This window comes from Colletotrichum navitas (genome assembly GCF_030913465.1).
Source record: "Colletotrichum navitas strain CBS 125086 chromosome Unknown LY79scaffold_78, whole genome shotgun sequence".
Taxonomy (NCBI): Eukaryota; Fungi; Ascomycota; class Sordariomycetes; order Glomerellales; family Glomerellaceae; genus Colletotrichum; species Colletotrichum navitas.
In genome coordinates, this window is record NW_026850624.1 from 137,478 (window position 1) to 153,011 (window position 15,534).

The 15,534-nt window shown below is 47.5% G+C and overlaps 5 protein-coding genes and 1 non-coding gene across 6 annotated transcripts; 2 read left to right on the forward strand and 4 right to left on the reverse strand.

Moving 5' to 3' along the window:
• Window positions 1-496: 496 nt before the first annotated feature.
• LY79DRAFT_593428 (uncharacterized protein) lies at window positions 497-1,253 on the reverse strand (the record flags this gene model as incomplete). Its single annotated transcript, XM_060561555.1, has 2 exons — window positions 497-1,066; window positions 1,146-1,253. The coding sequence occupies 2 exons, from the start codon at window positions 1,251-1,253 to the stop codon at window positions 497-499; spliced, it is 678 nt and encodes a 225-aa protein (XP_060409805.1).
• A 1,257-nt stretch (window positions 1,254-2,510) lies between these two features.
• Window positions 2,511-3,426, reverse strand: LY79DRAFT_566549 (methyltransferase). The gene has a single exon (XM_060558830.1). The coding sequence runs from the start codon at window positions 3,326-3,328 to the stop codon at window positions 2,561-2,563; it is 768 nt and encodes a 255-aa protein (XP_060409806.1). The 5' UTR covers window positions 3,329-3,426; the 3' UTR covers window positions 2,511-2,560.
• A 4,018-nt stretch (window positions 3,427-7,444) lies between these two features.
• LY79DRAFT_662320 (uncharacterized protein) lies at window positions 7,445-8,448 on the forward strand. The gene is made up of 3 exons (XM_060562808.1): window positions 7,445-7,622; window positions 8,027-8,245; window positions 8,361-8,448. Exons 1-3 carry the CDS (start codon window positions 7,532-7,534, stop codon window positions 8,381-8,383), a joined length of 333 nt encoding a protein of 110 aa, XP_060409807.1. The 5' UTR covers window positions 7,445-7,531; the 3' UTR covers window positions 8,384-8,448.
• A 2,329-nt stretch (window positions 8,449-10,777) lies between these two features.
• LY79DRAFT_593430 (major facilitator superfamily transporter) lies at window positions 10,778-12,371 on the forward strand (the record flags this gene model as incomplete). The annotated part of the gene is made up of 3 exons (XM_060561556.1): window positions 10,778-11,006; window positions 11,163-11,538; window positions 11,624-12,371. 3 exons carry the CDS (start codon window positions 10,778-10,780, stop codon window positions 12,369-12,371), a joined length of 1,353 nt encoding a protein of 450 aa, XP_060409808.1.
• A 767-nt stretch (window positions 12,372-13,138) lies between these two features.
• LY79DRAFT_t230 lies at window positions 13,139-13,231 on the reverse strand. Its single transcript has one exon. It is a non-coding gene; the product is annotated as a tRNA-Pro (tRNA).
• A 137-nt stretch (window positions 13,232-13,368) lies between these two features.
• LY79DRAFT_706604 (mannitol 1-phosphate dehydrogenase) lies at window positions 13,369-15,202 on the reverse strand. Its single transcript, XM_060565032.1, has 2 exons — window positions 14,201-15,202; window positions 13,369-14,144 (listed from the first exon to the last, which is right to left on the reverse strand). Exons 1-2 carry the CDS (start codon window positions 14,943-14,945, stop codon window positions 13,588-13,590), a joined length of 1,302 nt encoding a protein of 433 aa, XP_060409809.1. The 5' UTR covers window positions 14,946-15,202; the 3' UTR covers window positions 13,369-13,587.
• Between the last annotated feature and the right edge of the window lie 332 nt (window positions 15,203-15,534).

Sequence of the window (15,534 nt, forward strand, 5' to 3'; positions counted from 1 at the left end):
CATTCCGTTCCCAGTATTATCCGATTCAATAATTTCTAATGTGTTTTATAGCACCCAACTGGATTCCTTTGGACCCATCATGTTCAGCCTGCTCCGCGACAGTCGTAATCGATAGAAACTAAATGTTTTCCCGCATGGAGACATCGTGACAAGAAAGCTGGAAGCTCGGCATTGCAAAACATGTCACAAGCTACCAGGTAATAGCAGCCAAGAAATACAAACTTGTAGAGCTTGATTTCATTTCATGCCTCTAATCTCAGGTCTACCAAACTTTCTGTAACCCTGTGAGCTCATTGGGAGAGCCGTGCATAATGACTATGACCCAAAGCCATTTCCTTCAATGTGAAAACCTCCGTGTATCAATCTGATCATCAACCCAAGATAGACGAAGCCAAACTATAGCAATTGTCTGGCAAACCAACGGTGCCATGGAATCCTGAAAGCGAGAAGTGACAAACCATGGTGACCATCGAATTGGGAAAGGAAGGCAAGATGCTTAGATCTCATTCGGGTCCTCGCCCTTCTCCATCTCGACATCGCCTTTGTCTTCATCCTTGACCTCGAGCTTGGCGACGTCGGTAGCAGGAGCTTCATCGCCAGCATCCTCAGCGGCAGCTTCGACCTCGTCCTCGTTGTCGGAGGCAGCGGTGGCCTTCTTTCCCTTGGCAGGAGTCTTGCGCTTGGCGGGGGCGCGCTTCTTCTTGGCAGGGGTCTCAGGGGCCTCCTCCTCCTCGTCGGCGCCCTCGCCATCGGCGGCGGTGGCGGCAGCAGCGGGCTTCTTCTTGGCGGGCGTGGCACGCTTCTTCTTGGGAGTCTCGACAACGAGTTTCTCCTCGCCATCCGAGCCGGCGAGCTCATCACCCTCCTCGGCGGTAGGGGCTGGGGCGGCCTTCTTCTTGACCGGGGAGGCGCGCTTGCGCTTGGAGGGGGTCATGATGGGGTTGCCATCCTCATCGACGGGGGCGGGCATGTTGCTGAAGAGCTTCTTCTTGATGGCGCTCCAGGCGTTGCTGGCGGAGCGAGGATTGGTCATGCCACAGGCGCTGGCCAGAGCGGTGTAGTCGATCTATGATGTGGAAGAAGAGAAAGATGTCAGTTTTGCATGGATATTAAGGTTGATGATCGATGGTGAACAGTAATCCTACCTCGGGAGGGGCTTTCATGCAGGACCAGGCGAGCTTGAGGATTTCAAACTCACGGTCAGTGAGAGAAGGCTTGGGTGCAGCCTCAGAGGAAGTTCCGTCGGAAGACATGATGAGTAAGTTTTGTGATAAGTAGGGACGGTAGGATGATGGGTGAGTCTTGATGATGAGTGGTGATGGTTTGGTGATGAGTGAAAAAGGATGAGAGTGTGCGGCAACTGATGTGGGTGATTGAGGAAAGGGCGTAGAGGGGAGAGTGGTTTAGTAAATATGGCTCTCGTTGCGTTGGATGGAAGGAGGAGGTTTCTGGCAGAATGTATGAGAGAAATTTCAAAGATCTCTTTAGAAGTCTGCAGACAACCAGAGCTGTGGAAACAGCCAGGGAAGGAGCAAAGGTGAATGTTGTGGTTGCCTCGGGTCTTGTGGCGCGTTTGTTTTGGATGGGCGAATAAGACGACTTGGAAACTGAGATGAGAAAAAAGGCTGAACCATATGCTATGCAGTTTCGTGAAAAGTTGAAGTCGGACTGAGAAGGAAAGCAGCAATCCTACCATTGGCCACACTCATTACAATGAAAGAAGGCTCGTAAGAAAAAGAATTAGTAACATTGTAACAGAAACAGTGTTCGAGTATCAATGAATTCTATCAAGCGAACAAAGTAAAACTAGTTGTTTCCATGGCATGCTGTCTCTTGTGTTGACTATAGGCATCAGACAATCAAAGCCTGCACACTCACACTCGCAGAAGGTGCCGGAAGTAACTAATATTTTTTTTTTCTGGATTCATCGAGGCTAGTCAGACTGTAGAGGGAGTCTTTTTACATTTAAATAGACAGAACTTCGCACCATAATGAGTCTCTGTAGCAATGGGGAGTAACGTATCCAGACTAATTTACGGGAAAGAGCAAGCCAGGAAGCTAGGCTCGTCAGTTACTGTTTTCTCCAACGCCAAAAGCTCCTCCACCTCCAGACCTGGCAGCCATCATCTCGATTCCGGTGATCGAAAAGAGCAAACCATGCCTTGGGCTCAAATATCAGATGTTATTTTCGTAACTGAAGCCAACAGAATGCCGTTTAATTTCTATATCTAGAGGCAGGCGGATTACCAAGAGTATTGTCTAGTTCCGGCCATTGAGACTTGTAGCCGGCCTTCATAGAAACGACGGGCGTAACAAATGGCTGCTTGGCCGTCCTGTAGTGTTTTAAAAGCGGTGCAACCCTAAATCAAAGAGCTGATGAAGCCAAAGGTCTCGCCAGTGGACTTTTCTTTGGCACAGGATCCTTGGCACCAATTACTTACGGACTTGGGCGACACCACGGCTGAAGGTAACATGCTTACAGTTACGAAAGCCAGTCAACTCATGTTTAAAGCCAATTATATATGGGCTACCGACCGCCTTCACCTGCCCGTTACAGCATTTACTCGGTAGGAGAATCTTTCTTTCGTGCTACCACCCACATAAACTCGGCGTCAAAATCTGGATCATCCTCCTCAAGCTTCCCATCTCCCGCTTGCAATATTTCCACCTGTAATAAATCAAATCCGACTTCTCTAAGCAGTGCTTGATTCTCGTCCACGTCATAACTGCTCCAGAACATCCCATATCCTAAGAACTCGCCATGGATTTCTTCCTCGTTGATTGTTGCAAGATTGCAAACAAATACTCCTCCAGGCTTCAGCGAGCAGTGTATTTTTTTGAGCATAGCCCGGAGCTTCGACCGTGGAAGGTGGAAAAGGGTGTAGAAACTGACTACTCCATCGAAGCTCCCAGGCTCGAAAGTGAGTGCTGTCATGTCGCCTGCAACTAGAGTTGCATTTGGGAAGCGGGCCTTTGCCAGTTCGATTTGCTTAGTTGAGATGTCATTTGCGACTACTCGTGCGCCGTGATCGAGAAGCATCTTCATGATGGGAACCCCAGGGCCACAACCGAGCTCTAAAATAGCAGGTGAGGGCTGCAGCTCCGCAAGAAGCCTCTTGGTGTATCTTTCCCGCGGCGATTTCTGGCTTCTGACCCACTGCAGGTACCATTCTGAAATGTGGTCGTAGGCGTACTCGACAATGACTTCGGGTGCCTCGGACATCTTGCGGCGGATAACAGTATTTCGAAAACGTGAATGAGAGATGTAGAAGCATAACATCAAGTGTGTTGAATGGTGCCAACCGCAGAAGGGCCAGTCAACAGCCATTTTCTTCTCGGTTCTTCTCCCAGGCAACAATATTGGCGCCTATGCCCCACGGTATTTCGTTAATTCCGGCGGGGCATATCGTATGTCGCTGATATAGAATGTTCGGGAATGCGTATTGCGCTAGGGAAAATGATAAAAAAGACGAAAACCCCTGCGTTTTCCAGCGCTTGTATACCTTTTGTATGATTGGCCCCATCGAACGTTTCACTACATCACAGCAGTCAATCATAGTGCCTTTGCTTAACTATGAATGTTCACCTTAAGCTAATTATTACTGCGCCGCGATGTCTTTCATCATTCCTACTGACAACCCTATAGGATAATAAGTCTTCTCGGAGTCTTTCTAGTTACCTACGCTCTTATAGTGGAATCTGACATTATCTTCAAGGTTGTTGAGCTGAAAACATTTTGAACAGACATACATAGAACTGAGATCGGTCAGGCACTGTCATAGAATATTGATCAGTTATTGCATAGACCTGTTCCGCTGTCTACAAGACTACAGACTCTTATACTAGCAGCAATTCAACAAACAGATTTTGCCGCACACCATCACACCAAATCAACCCAAAAAAATGGCGCTCAACATCAAATGATTGTCCAATAATCATCTCCTGCCTGTTATCGGGGCTGATCAAGCACTTTGTCACCTTAACGGCAGGATGGGCTATAAAATTCGGCGTTGGCTCGGTTCAAACTGTGCCCCCCAACCACAACTCAGCAGTTTGGCCTGCCAAAGTGACTCCTTTAAGTTGAGATAAGTGATACAAGCTGTCTATGCCCTTCAAATAAGCTTTCAGTTAAAAATAGAATTCCTGGTCCAATCAGTGCTCCTTGTTGGCGAGACATCACGGTCTGCCGCGGGGCGGTGCTGCGGTACAGGTCCAACCTCAGGGAGTTTTCCGCCGTCCAACAGTCACTTAATTTATGAACCCTAAAGTCACCTAGCTGTTTTGAGATCTTTTGGTTGTTGGGCGCAGTTGCCAAGCAAAGAAAAAAAGAACATTTTGTTTTACCGCTTTAGCCGTAATGTGTTAGCCCCTCGAGCCGGATGTTTTTATGGAAACATGACAGGCGATTAAAAGGCAGGCAGCGACTGCTTTGCCGCAACGTCATACTTAAAGGCACGGCAGCAATCCTGGTTTGGGGTTGTTCGATCCATCAGACATATATCAGCCACTGAGAACTGTGGACTGGTGGACTGGAGGTACTCAGTGACTACACAAGCTATTTCTCAGATTCACCACTACATGCTGGTGAACTACACTTTCCGCCTCGCAAGCCGCAGTATTCCTGAGGTAAGGAGCAGTGGTAATGGATGGAAGGGTGTGTAGTGCGCCATTCCCATCAGCACGGGCAACGTTGACGTTCTCACCAAGTGCTGCAACATCGCCCGCGCCGACCCCCTCGCCCTCATTCGCGACATAGGCCACCCGCGGAATCCGCTTTGTTAGGCAACGTGCTGGCCAACTAGATCATCCACCGCGAAGAAGAACCTCGAGGCTAGCTGGGGGTTCCAAAGTGTTTCAACAGCATCCGCACCAACCTACATGGCGCAGATAACAACACCCTGTCTTTGTATGCGGGTGCTTCCAGTTGGGCTACTCCGTCTGCTGGCGTGTCGTTATGACAAGCGGCGATCATTGTTAGGATGGTCTTGTTCTGGTAGATAACTGGCCTCTTGTAGCCAAGCAGAGTCAATGTCGGCTGTGCGTTTTGGATGTTGACACAGAAATCTGGGCATATGGTCCTCTAAAACATCATCACTAGTTACACTTGTGTTTAAGAGTGATGCTATTATATGCTAAGCATACCAATGTGTTGATTGAGATTCCGAGTTGTTTGTGAATTAACCATTGCTTAGGGTTCACTGTGTCTAGCGTTACTCACCCTGCAGTATGTCTCCCAACCTGACTATAAAGTCCGAGACTGAATGCAGATCAGATGTAGTAAGTCAAAGTACCCACTTACTGACCACCCCCTCATTCCAACCACCCAAAAATGCCTCATCCACCCCCTCTATCTACTACAACCCTCCTACTTTAAACTATCACTACTTTTACTACCTTTATCTAAATCACTTTATTTTTTATATATAACTTCTTTATACCCCTATAGTTAAATATACTAAAGACTAGGTCTAGTAGGCACTAAATACTATTGTAGCTAGCGTTAGTTAGCACTAGGTATCTTATATCTATAGTATCCCTAAGACTACGTTATAGAACTATTTATCTAGTACTACCTAGACTAGGTAGTCTACCTTTTTTAACTATTAATAACTCTTTATTAGTTAGAAGGCTAAGCTAGCTAGTTAAGTGTAAACCTAGGTTAATCTTAGTTATCTTTTAACCTATTAATAACTAAAGGAATTTGCTTAGTGTATCCTTAAGGCTATAGGTAATAATAAACTAATTAAGAAGAAGTAGGTAAATACCTTTATTAAGAGAAATTTATCTATTAAGGTCTAGAGAAGTTACTTTATTAATTCTTAATATATTAATAAGGTATTTACTAAGGTTATTAGAGAATAGTTTAAATATTTTATTATCCTTTATATTACTACTATTAAACTAGCTAATAGATATAATATAAATAAGACTAGTATCCTTAAAGGTAAAGAAGATAATAGGCTAGTACTAGGTAAAGTAAAGATAATATCTATAAGAAAAAAGTAGCCTAGATTAAAAGCCTAGGTATTTATTATTAAGTATATATTTACTAATAGTAATACTATTTATTTATTAGTTATATATAAGAGTAAAATAGTCTAGTAGTAGTAGTTTTCTTTAGATCTAAACCTATATAATAAATAGTAGTTTATAGTAATAAAGAATAAATAAACTACTAATAATACTACTATTAAATAGCTATAAAAGGTCTTTATTTTTTAGACTAAGCCTTTTAACCCTAATTAGGCTAAACTACTAATCCTAGATAAGTATAAAAGCTATATAATAATAGACTTTATATAGTTATATTATATTTATAATATTTATCTATTATTTTTACTACTATATACTTCTTATATCCTTTAGCTACTTAACTAGGTAGTCTTTAGGCCTATAAAAGTAGCTTATTATAAGAAGCTTAAATATCTAAGTTAGTAAAATAATTTAACTATTATTAGTAAAAAAAACTTTATTAGCTATTACTATAAGGCTTACTAGGCTAAGTTAACTATAGGTAATATTAAAAGTAGTTAAAAATACACTAGGTTATAGCCTATTACTTTAGTAAAACCCTTAATAAGTAGGTATCTAGTCTAAAAGGTAATATTATTATTAATAGTACTATTAATACTACTTAACTAAAGGGTAAAAGAGGCCTATAGGGCCTAGGGTATAAAGGAATAGGCATTTACTTTATCTATAGTTAAGTAGTTTACGCTAAAGAAAGTTAAAGACCTTAGAGATTAACTATATCTATTTAGCTAACTAGAATAAAATATTACTATATAATACTAGCTCTTTAAAAAGGTTAAAAAAGGCTTTAAAGAGTAAGCCTTTAAGTTAGCTACTACTAAGCACTAAATATAGCTTCTCTAGGCTAAAGTTAATAATAGTACTACTAAGAAAAAGAAGGCTATTACCCTAGATCTAAATATAAAGTTTATAACTATTAAAGAGGTATAGTAAGCCTAGGTTAAGGCTAGTAATACTAAAAGTAAGCTAGATAAATCTAGCGTATTAGAATTATCTAGTAAGGCCAAAAGTTATATTATTATAGCTTTAAGAGGTAGTTAATAGTTAATTAATAAAGTAGTAGTTATTGTAATAGCATCATGATTCATGTGGTCAGAATAGGGGGGTGGTCAGTAAGTGGGTACTTTGACTTAACCAGCAAAGTCAATTTGCTTGGAGATCCAAGCGTACCCGGATTAAAGTAATCCAAGCCAAGTGTGAATCCTGTATTAACACCTGAGATGCAGTTTTTTACAAATATCCACATACATTGACAATAGGCCTCAGTAATTCCGCGGCCAGCAGAAGACTAGCCCGGCGCAAGTGTGCATCGCCAGGATGTTGTCGCCGACGAGGAGGTCACCCTACTCCAGGCAAGGTAGAGTGGAGCAGCGAGTCGATGGGCTCTTGCCCCCACTGACGCCCTTGATGTCGACATAAGTCGCATCGAAGGTGGCTTCGGGCTGCGGCGAAGGGCTTGTGGTAGCGGAGACAGGACTTGCCTGTCGCTGGATGAGGAATGACGAGCGGAAGGCCGGGGCTTCCACCCTTCGGCGTGCTTGTGAATGGCTCCGGGTTCTGGTCTCCGAAGGAAGACTATTTGATGTCAAGTAAGCCGCCCAACGAGCATGAATCTGACCAAGTAGCAAGTGATTCGTGTGCCAGACTTGCTTCCTCATATGCTCAGAAATTATTACGCTCCGGCTCAACGGCCAGAGCTAGATCTCGAGAATCCCTCGCGACGAGACATGGCTCCGTTCTACGTGCTTCTCGAAGAAGAAATCACGCAGGCAACCAGGTGAACTTGACTAAGATGATAGAGTAGTTCAGCACGAGCCCAGAAATTAACAGCACGTTGCGAAGAAACCGGCACGCGTGCGTGTCTAATCTAAAGTTTGCCGACTTTATACACGGTGAGGGAGCGCATTGGAGGAACATTGGTTTCCACAAACGGCCGAGTCCGCATCGCCTTGGGGGGCGACGCAGTCTATGTTTGCTCGATCAACGGCAGCAGACCCTCAAAACCCGCATCGCCGACTCGTTCTTCCTGACACGCTCATGAGAGACAAGCTCTGCCTAGGTGCGGCTGATGAACTGATTAGGAGCTACGATATTGAGCAGCGTACTGTTGCCCATGCCGTGATTGACGTCGCTACGGCACTGGTAAGGGACATGATGAAATCGGCAAAGGAGTCCGTCTTTACCATCGAGAAGAACGCCGGATACATCACAGGTAAGCTTAACTCTACGTTGTCATGAGGGCTTGTACTCTGCTCCCCAGCGTCCCCTCCCTTTCTTCCCACTGGGCTGGCCGACTACCCGCAATTCTAACTTCTTGGAACCGCTAGGATATTTGCGCTCGCAAAGCTAGAACAGGTAGGGGTCATGAGGAGAGAGGAGTGGGAGGTGATGGAAACGAGATGAACTGTCGCTTCCGTGTCCATGCGAAAACCCTCCTTTCTCCACGTCCCCATGCTCCATAAATTCGGAAAAACATGTCGCCTAATCTCTATAGCTCCTCCCCCGCCTTGCCGAGTGATCTCCAGGATCTGGCCAGGCTCTTCTAAGTCACCCCACGCGAGGCGACGGCGACTCGAGGGGCGGGGGTTGACAAGTCTTCAGGGACAGAGTCATACTTCACAGCCGACTGGGCAGCCAGCGAGGACGGCTTCACCGTCGTCATCAGACTAGACATGATATTAGTTACGTTAGCCAAGGCGAGGAGAGGCGGGACTACCTGGCTCACTTGACTCGGTCGTAAAGGGATGGTGTGTCAGTCTCGGCATTGCAACGTTGGGCCGAAATAAGAGGAATAGCACGGGACTGTGGGAGCGAATGAAGATAATTTTCAAGTCAAGTGTCCCAACTTCAGAAGAAATGACGGATATCCCGCGCCGAGGATGGCTGGCCTGTCTATATTTGCCAATAGCCAATTGTAACGCCCGCCTTGATATATCCCCCTGCTTCCCGTTACAATGATGCTATGATGCATGTAATTATCTTGCAATGGCCTTCTGCTATAAACAAACATGATCAGCACTCACCCCCATCCGACTGGTTTCCAGAGGCAATGAACACGGCAGCGGAGCAATCCAAGTGTCAATCTCACCTTACGATGGCACGGCCAACCAGGAATCCTGCAACTTTATTTAACATTTCAACCGGCCTGCACTTGTTGCTTCCCCGTAATTACTGTCCCCTTCGGCTCTTGCAAGACCGTTCCCTGGCCTTATTAAGTCCGCGCGGCTCTCCGAAAATTCCTCCAAGGCCCGTCCGCCAAGAGGTCGCCCAACAGGATGGAATAATGGGATGAAACCCGTAGCATGACACGTCATTGGGCGACGGGATTTGACCAAAGGTTATGTCAATAAACTTTCCTCTTTCATAGGAAAGATTTTCCTAAACTTTTGGCCTGCCCGGCCGCGGCAACGAGGCGACAATCTGCGGAAAGTTATGACGTGCCACTCACTTTGTTTCTAGTCAAGAATCCGAACCGAAAATTATCGCAGGTCTCCAGTTTTCGATCTCCATACCAAGAGTCCAGGGTGGAATTTGGGTATCCTTATCGAGCCAACTCGTTATCAGGCCAAAGCCTCCAAGCCTCCAAGCCTCCACGCAAACCTTGGCGTTAGATACCGGTAACAAAAGGACGGAGCCAGAAGACAAAGAATCCCCGCCGCCATGCAACGGACTGTGGCCGAGCCGTTCGAAATGGGCAGTCCCTCGTCCACCGCCCCATATAGTCTAACCGCAATGGTTTCTGACATACCAGTCGCCGAACCCACTACTCCGAGGTTTCGACGAGCCTTATATACTCAAAGACCTGCAGCATCCCCAGATTCCAGACGAGGTCCGAGATGCGTCAGACGAGCCCCCACGGTCGTGGCCCTGCGCGCGGCGACCACTTGTACCCAAGAGCATCCCGCCCAAAACGCCATGTGTGAAGAACATGTGATGGATGCCTCTCCTAGTCCGATTTGTTCGCGGGACTTCTGTTCTTTTTATACACCACGTACTGTCTAAACACCAGTTGATCCTCTCTAACCTCATTGGTGACTTCACGCCAGTTTCTTACCCCAACGAGCGCATATCACAAACCCGTCCAGTTTATGAGACATTTAAAAGCCCAGGCCAAACAATAGCGGCAGCTTTTCTATTCGACCAACTGAGTCGATTGCCATGACTGGTACGTCAGTTGAGATAATTTGATAGGCCACGCCAGTGTGTTTTACTTGTTGCACCGCAACGAACCCATGTTTTAAGGGCCATCCGTACTTTGTAACATGGCCTGCGACAGCCGCAACGGCGACCACCTCAATAACCCGAGCGTCCGGCGAGGAGGCCCTGGCGCATTCTTTTTCCTCAAAGCCTGTGGCGGAGTCCGCCTCGTTGGTATTAAACAAACCAGTGTGCTAACGTTTTTTTATTTTTAAGATTTTGTTCAGCTCCAGGGAAGAGAAAACATAAACCAAAAAGAGAAAGCGGTCATATCTCACTTCCAATTATCCTGTGCTGCGCCCGTCACTAGGTGATCAACATTCACACCTTTCATCTTTTTTGGGTTTTCTGGTTGTTTGTTTGTTGAATCAAGAGGATCGCGCGTCAAAGCCCACGAATCATCCTGAGAAAGACATTTTGAGACAAGGGTCGACACATAGCATCCCACAACTTGCATGACCAAACCAGGAACGCTGGGCAATTGAAGAAGGGAAAAGTCGTCATCCATGTAACTCTTCCTTCTGACATTCTTACGCTGCGCTGAGCCATGCCGTTCTTGACGGAAATGGAAAAGTCCTCTGGGCACAACGACGACGGCGGGCGAGAATCCAACCGGGAGACCCCAAGTCTCTCGCCGGGGACCGATGAGGAAAGCGGCACCGACGATCTCGGACGGACGGACGCAGCCTCTGAGAAGCCGACGTCGCCCCCGAACGGTGGCTTACAGGCTTGGCTTCAGGTTCTGGCGTCCTTTTGTATTTACTTTAATACTTGGGGTGAGTTATACTTCTGTCATACCAAGGCTCATGTTCTAGTGCAACATCAACCTTATTGGTGTTGTTTTGCGTTTGACTTTCACTGGTTGTGCACGCACTGCAACTCCGGGCACACTTGATAACTACTTTGTTTCGGCATTAACACGCGATTTCCAGGCATCGTCGCCAGTTTCGGCATTTTCCAAGTTCACTATGAAGCCGACCTGCTCAAGGAGTACAGCCCGTTCGCCATTTCCACAATCGGCTCGTTGCAGAGTTTCCTGATGGTGTTCCTGGGTTTCTTCGCAGGCCCCATCTTTGACCTGGGCTATGCGCGTCAGCTGCTCTGGGCCGGATCCTTACTGATCGTCGTCGGGACCATTGCTCAGAGCTTCAGCAGTACCCTTTGGCACTTGCTTCTGTCGCAGGGGCTCTGCGTCGGAACCGGAATGGGCAGTCTAGCTGTGTTGGGGGTTGCGGTATTATCGCCGTGGTTTTCTACGAGACTACCCGTGGCTTTTGGTCTCGCCGCGGCGGGAAGCGGCGTTGGTGGGTAAGTCTTACCGGCATCGGGGATTTGCTCGAGAGAAAGCCTCCACCTATGGCAGCCGATACTGACTCACTCCCTTTCTCTACAGTCTGGTAATACCTATCGTGTTTCGATCCCTTCAGCCCGAAATCGGCTTTTCTTGGACAGTCCGTACCATAGCACTAATCACGTTGGCCATCCAGGGCGTGTCCATCGTCAGCATGCACACACCCAAAGCTTCGCACCAGAGGCGGCCCTGGATTGACCGCTCTGCCTTCAGCGATATTTCGTACCTCCTCTTCGTTGCCGCTTGCTGCCTGGTATTCCTGGGCATGTACACTCCGTTTGTCTACGTCCAAGACTTTGCGCTACAGCGGGGTGTCGCGAGCTCTCAGGTGGACAAGTACCTGCTGGCTATGATGAATGGGGGTTCCATCATAGGCCGCATAATTCCCAACTTGTTTGCCCAGCGGCTCGGAGGGATGAACTTGCTCATCGCCGCGGTGCTCATCATGTCGGTTTCGGCGCTCTGTCTCGTGACAGTCGAGCATACCGCTGGTTTGGTTGTGACGCTCGTCTTTTACGGCTTCAGCAGCGGGAGCTTTTTCGCTCTCCAACCAGCCACTTTCACCAAGCTCACCGAGGACCGCAACTGCATTGGCACTCGGCTCGGCATGGCTTACTCCGTCATGTCTATCGCCTTGTTGTTCGGATCGCCGGTTGGAGGTGCCTTGGTCCGCTCAATCGGGTATTCTAGTGCCTGGATCTGGTCTGGTGTCTGTCTTGCACTGGGAAGTGCCATGATAGCCTTTTCTAGAGGCATGGCCAGTGGTTGGGACTGGAGAAAACGTACATGACGTCTAATTCGTATTATCGGGTCGGTTCAAGTTGTGTTACTTGGCTGATAGGAGCAACCCAGGGCAACAACCCGTTGTTCACTCACACATGAAGACAAGCGGGCTATATGATGGCTGTTAAGTTTCCTTGGGGTCCTATAACTGTTGTGGGTGGCCTCACTTGAGCGTGCTGCTCCAGGGATGGGCCGCAGGTTGCCATATAGCATGGATATAGACATGATACCCCATAGATCTGATGATTCAATGCGTAATTCTAAACAAACATTCCTCAAACTCGTCTCCTTTGTAAGTGACATGCAGTACTCTGGTTTGGCATATGTTGCGCTAAAAACGACGCCGTTAGTCGCAGCAACACAACTAACGCCTTATATCACATCGTGACCCACCCCCCAGATCACAGGTAGCCCAAAGGTACACACTCTAAACTCCCCTAGGGCTGAGACTGCCACAACTCTTATCAACCTTCTAATTGGGTACATCTCGCCAAAGTCTAGGTGGTTGCTGTCTGCCTTGGTGGAGTATTTGCGACCTGTCCCTGGCCTTGACGGGATTTGAACCCTAACACCTATCCATCACCGCTTTTTGTGATTTTCGTCAATCTTCTGTGCATCTTTAGTCACTTAAAAATTAACAACTAGTCTCAAGCGTACACAAATTGTTATATGCAGGACCACAGCTGTGATAAGCTAAACATTGTTCCCCCACGTGCTCACACAGGTCGCAAAAAAGGCAGGGCTCCACCTCCGGAGATGGAATCAAAAGGGTTGGGCCCTGGCCAGGGATCGAACCTGGGACCTCTTCCAAGTGGGTGTATCTTGCAATAACCCTAAGGAAGAATCATACCGCTAGACCACCAGGGCGACAGACATTCTCATCGCGATGTGGATCGCTGGTGTGCCCCTGGGCTGGATGGATTCATGACTATGATCTGAAGAGGCGAGGGATTAATCAGACGGAACCGACGAAGATTATCACGTTAGGAAAGTCGATCGACAGTCTGCCCATGCTTTGCGTATCATTTCACTTCATAGTTACAGTTCCTGCGGTAGAGTCATTTTCGAAGATGATTATGGTTCCCCTCGGCATTCTTTGACAGTGGCTAGTATCTCTCGGCGAACGACGACATATTTTCAGTAGCACTACCCGCAAAACCAGCGCTGGTCATGGACAAGTAGCTGCGGAATCGAACCACGCCTTGCTTGTTGCTCCCGTGATGTTACAATTGTGCTCTCGTCGTCGAATCGCTCTGGTACTTCTCAATCTCTCGCCGACCTTGGTCCAGCTCTTGAGTCAAGTCATATTTCCAGACCCAGTCCATACGAGTTGATAGGCTGTCGGCGATCCACTCTGGGTCGTCCTTCAGCTCCAACTCATATAGCTTCCCCTGTGTCCGGCTGTCCGCCACCAGCTTCTGGGACCTCTCCTTTCTCGTCTTGTTGTACGTTGCAAAGGCCATTTCGATTTCCTCGGGGCCGTTGATTATCGCCAGCAAATTGCCGAGAATGTAGGCGTCTTCAATTGCCATTCCTGCACCGGAGCCCTTGTGCGGTGTCGAGGCATGGGCGGCATCGCCCAGTAGGCATACTCGTCCTTGGTAGTAGGTCGGGCTCGGCGGGTGGTCGAACAGCGCCCACACGACAGGTTTCTGTAGCATCTGGATAATCTTTTGGGATTTGTCACCCCAGCCTTTGAAGTCATTGACCATATCCTCCTTTTTTACTCCCATGACCCATTTATCTGACTTCCACTCTTCCGCACTGCGGAAAGCAACCACTGATGCTTCATCAGTATCTGATGTCGATCAGAATAGGAGCCCTCATCTCACTTACCGTTCATCATCTTGCCCTTCGCAACAGAGAACGTTAGGATGTGACCGTGTCTTCCGAAGTACATCTGGCTGTTCTTGGCAAGTTCTGCGCCCAAGAGCTCCTCCGCTTTCTCCATAGGGATGAGACCCCGGTATGCGTACTTTCCGGAGAAGACGGGCCTCGAGGCAGGATGGTCATCGCCAAGCATCACGCGTCTCAACTTTGACTTAATGCCATCACATGCAATCACTGCGTCATGTGTAGCGGTAGTGCCGTCTTGGAACTTGAGCAACACCCGCGTGCCATCATCTTCGTAACCGACTGCACATTTGCTGAATTTCGCAACCCCATCAGGCAGTAGCTTGACCAGTTCATCCAGAAAGTGTGCTCGGTGAATACCGGTCTGGCCAGTCTCGCAGATCAGACGGTAAATGAACTCACCCTCGCGGTGCTTGCCTTCACAGGTCTCGCCGTATCTGAAATCAAACCATACGTTCTGGTGGTCCTTTGATTCGTTATTCGTCGCTTGGTTCTCGCAGGCTTGCCGTACGTGCGGTGAGATTAAAGACATGGCCCTAAGGCCGTTTGGACCGAACGATACGCCCGCGCCGATCTCGCCAAACTTTGGTGCTTGCTCATACAGCGTCGTCGGTATCCGATTCTGGAGTAGCTGAAGGGTGAGCGTCAGGCCGGCGATGCCGCCTCCGACCACTGCTACGTTAAAAGGCTTGTCCGGGCTCTGACAGAATTCTGGTGGCGGCGTCATCTTGAGAGTTTTGGAGAGGAGAGAAAACGTGGTGATTGGAAAGTTTGAAGATTATACCAAAGTAAGTGGTCACTTCAGACTACTTTCTACTATCCTGCTCAGCCCGAGGTCTATTTGTGCAAAGCCTTTTTTTCGATGTGTAATTACGTCATCGAATCATGATATTGATGATCATCGGATAAAATAAATGAGTCTGGACACCTCCCGGAGCACAGCGCAGCCTTTCGGGTAGCGGGTGGAACACTTCGGGATTGGGGAACACACGGGCAGCCTATTTTGCCGAAACAGTATCGGGCCATTTAACCATGTACCGACTGCGGGGTGCTAGTAAGGTGAGGGGAACCCAATATCCAATATAGTTAGTTATTCGCTTGACTACTGTTTCTCTGAGCCCATCAATAGTTAATGCCCCGAATTACATCACCTTATGAGTGTATAAAATATAACAACGCTACCAATGGATGAAGCTATCCGCCAGAATCAGAATAGGTCCGATGGAAGAATCCGTCTATTATCAGTAAAAGGTTGAAGAATTGACCCTGTTTATAGCAGTATAGAAGCCAACTGTTGATAACATCTGTTCTGGCGT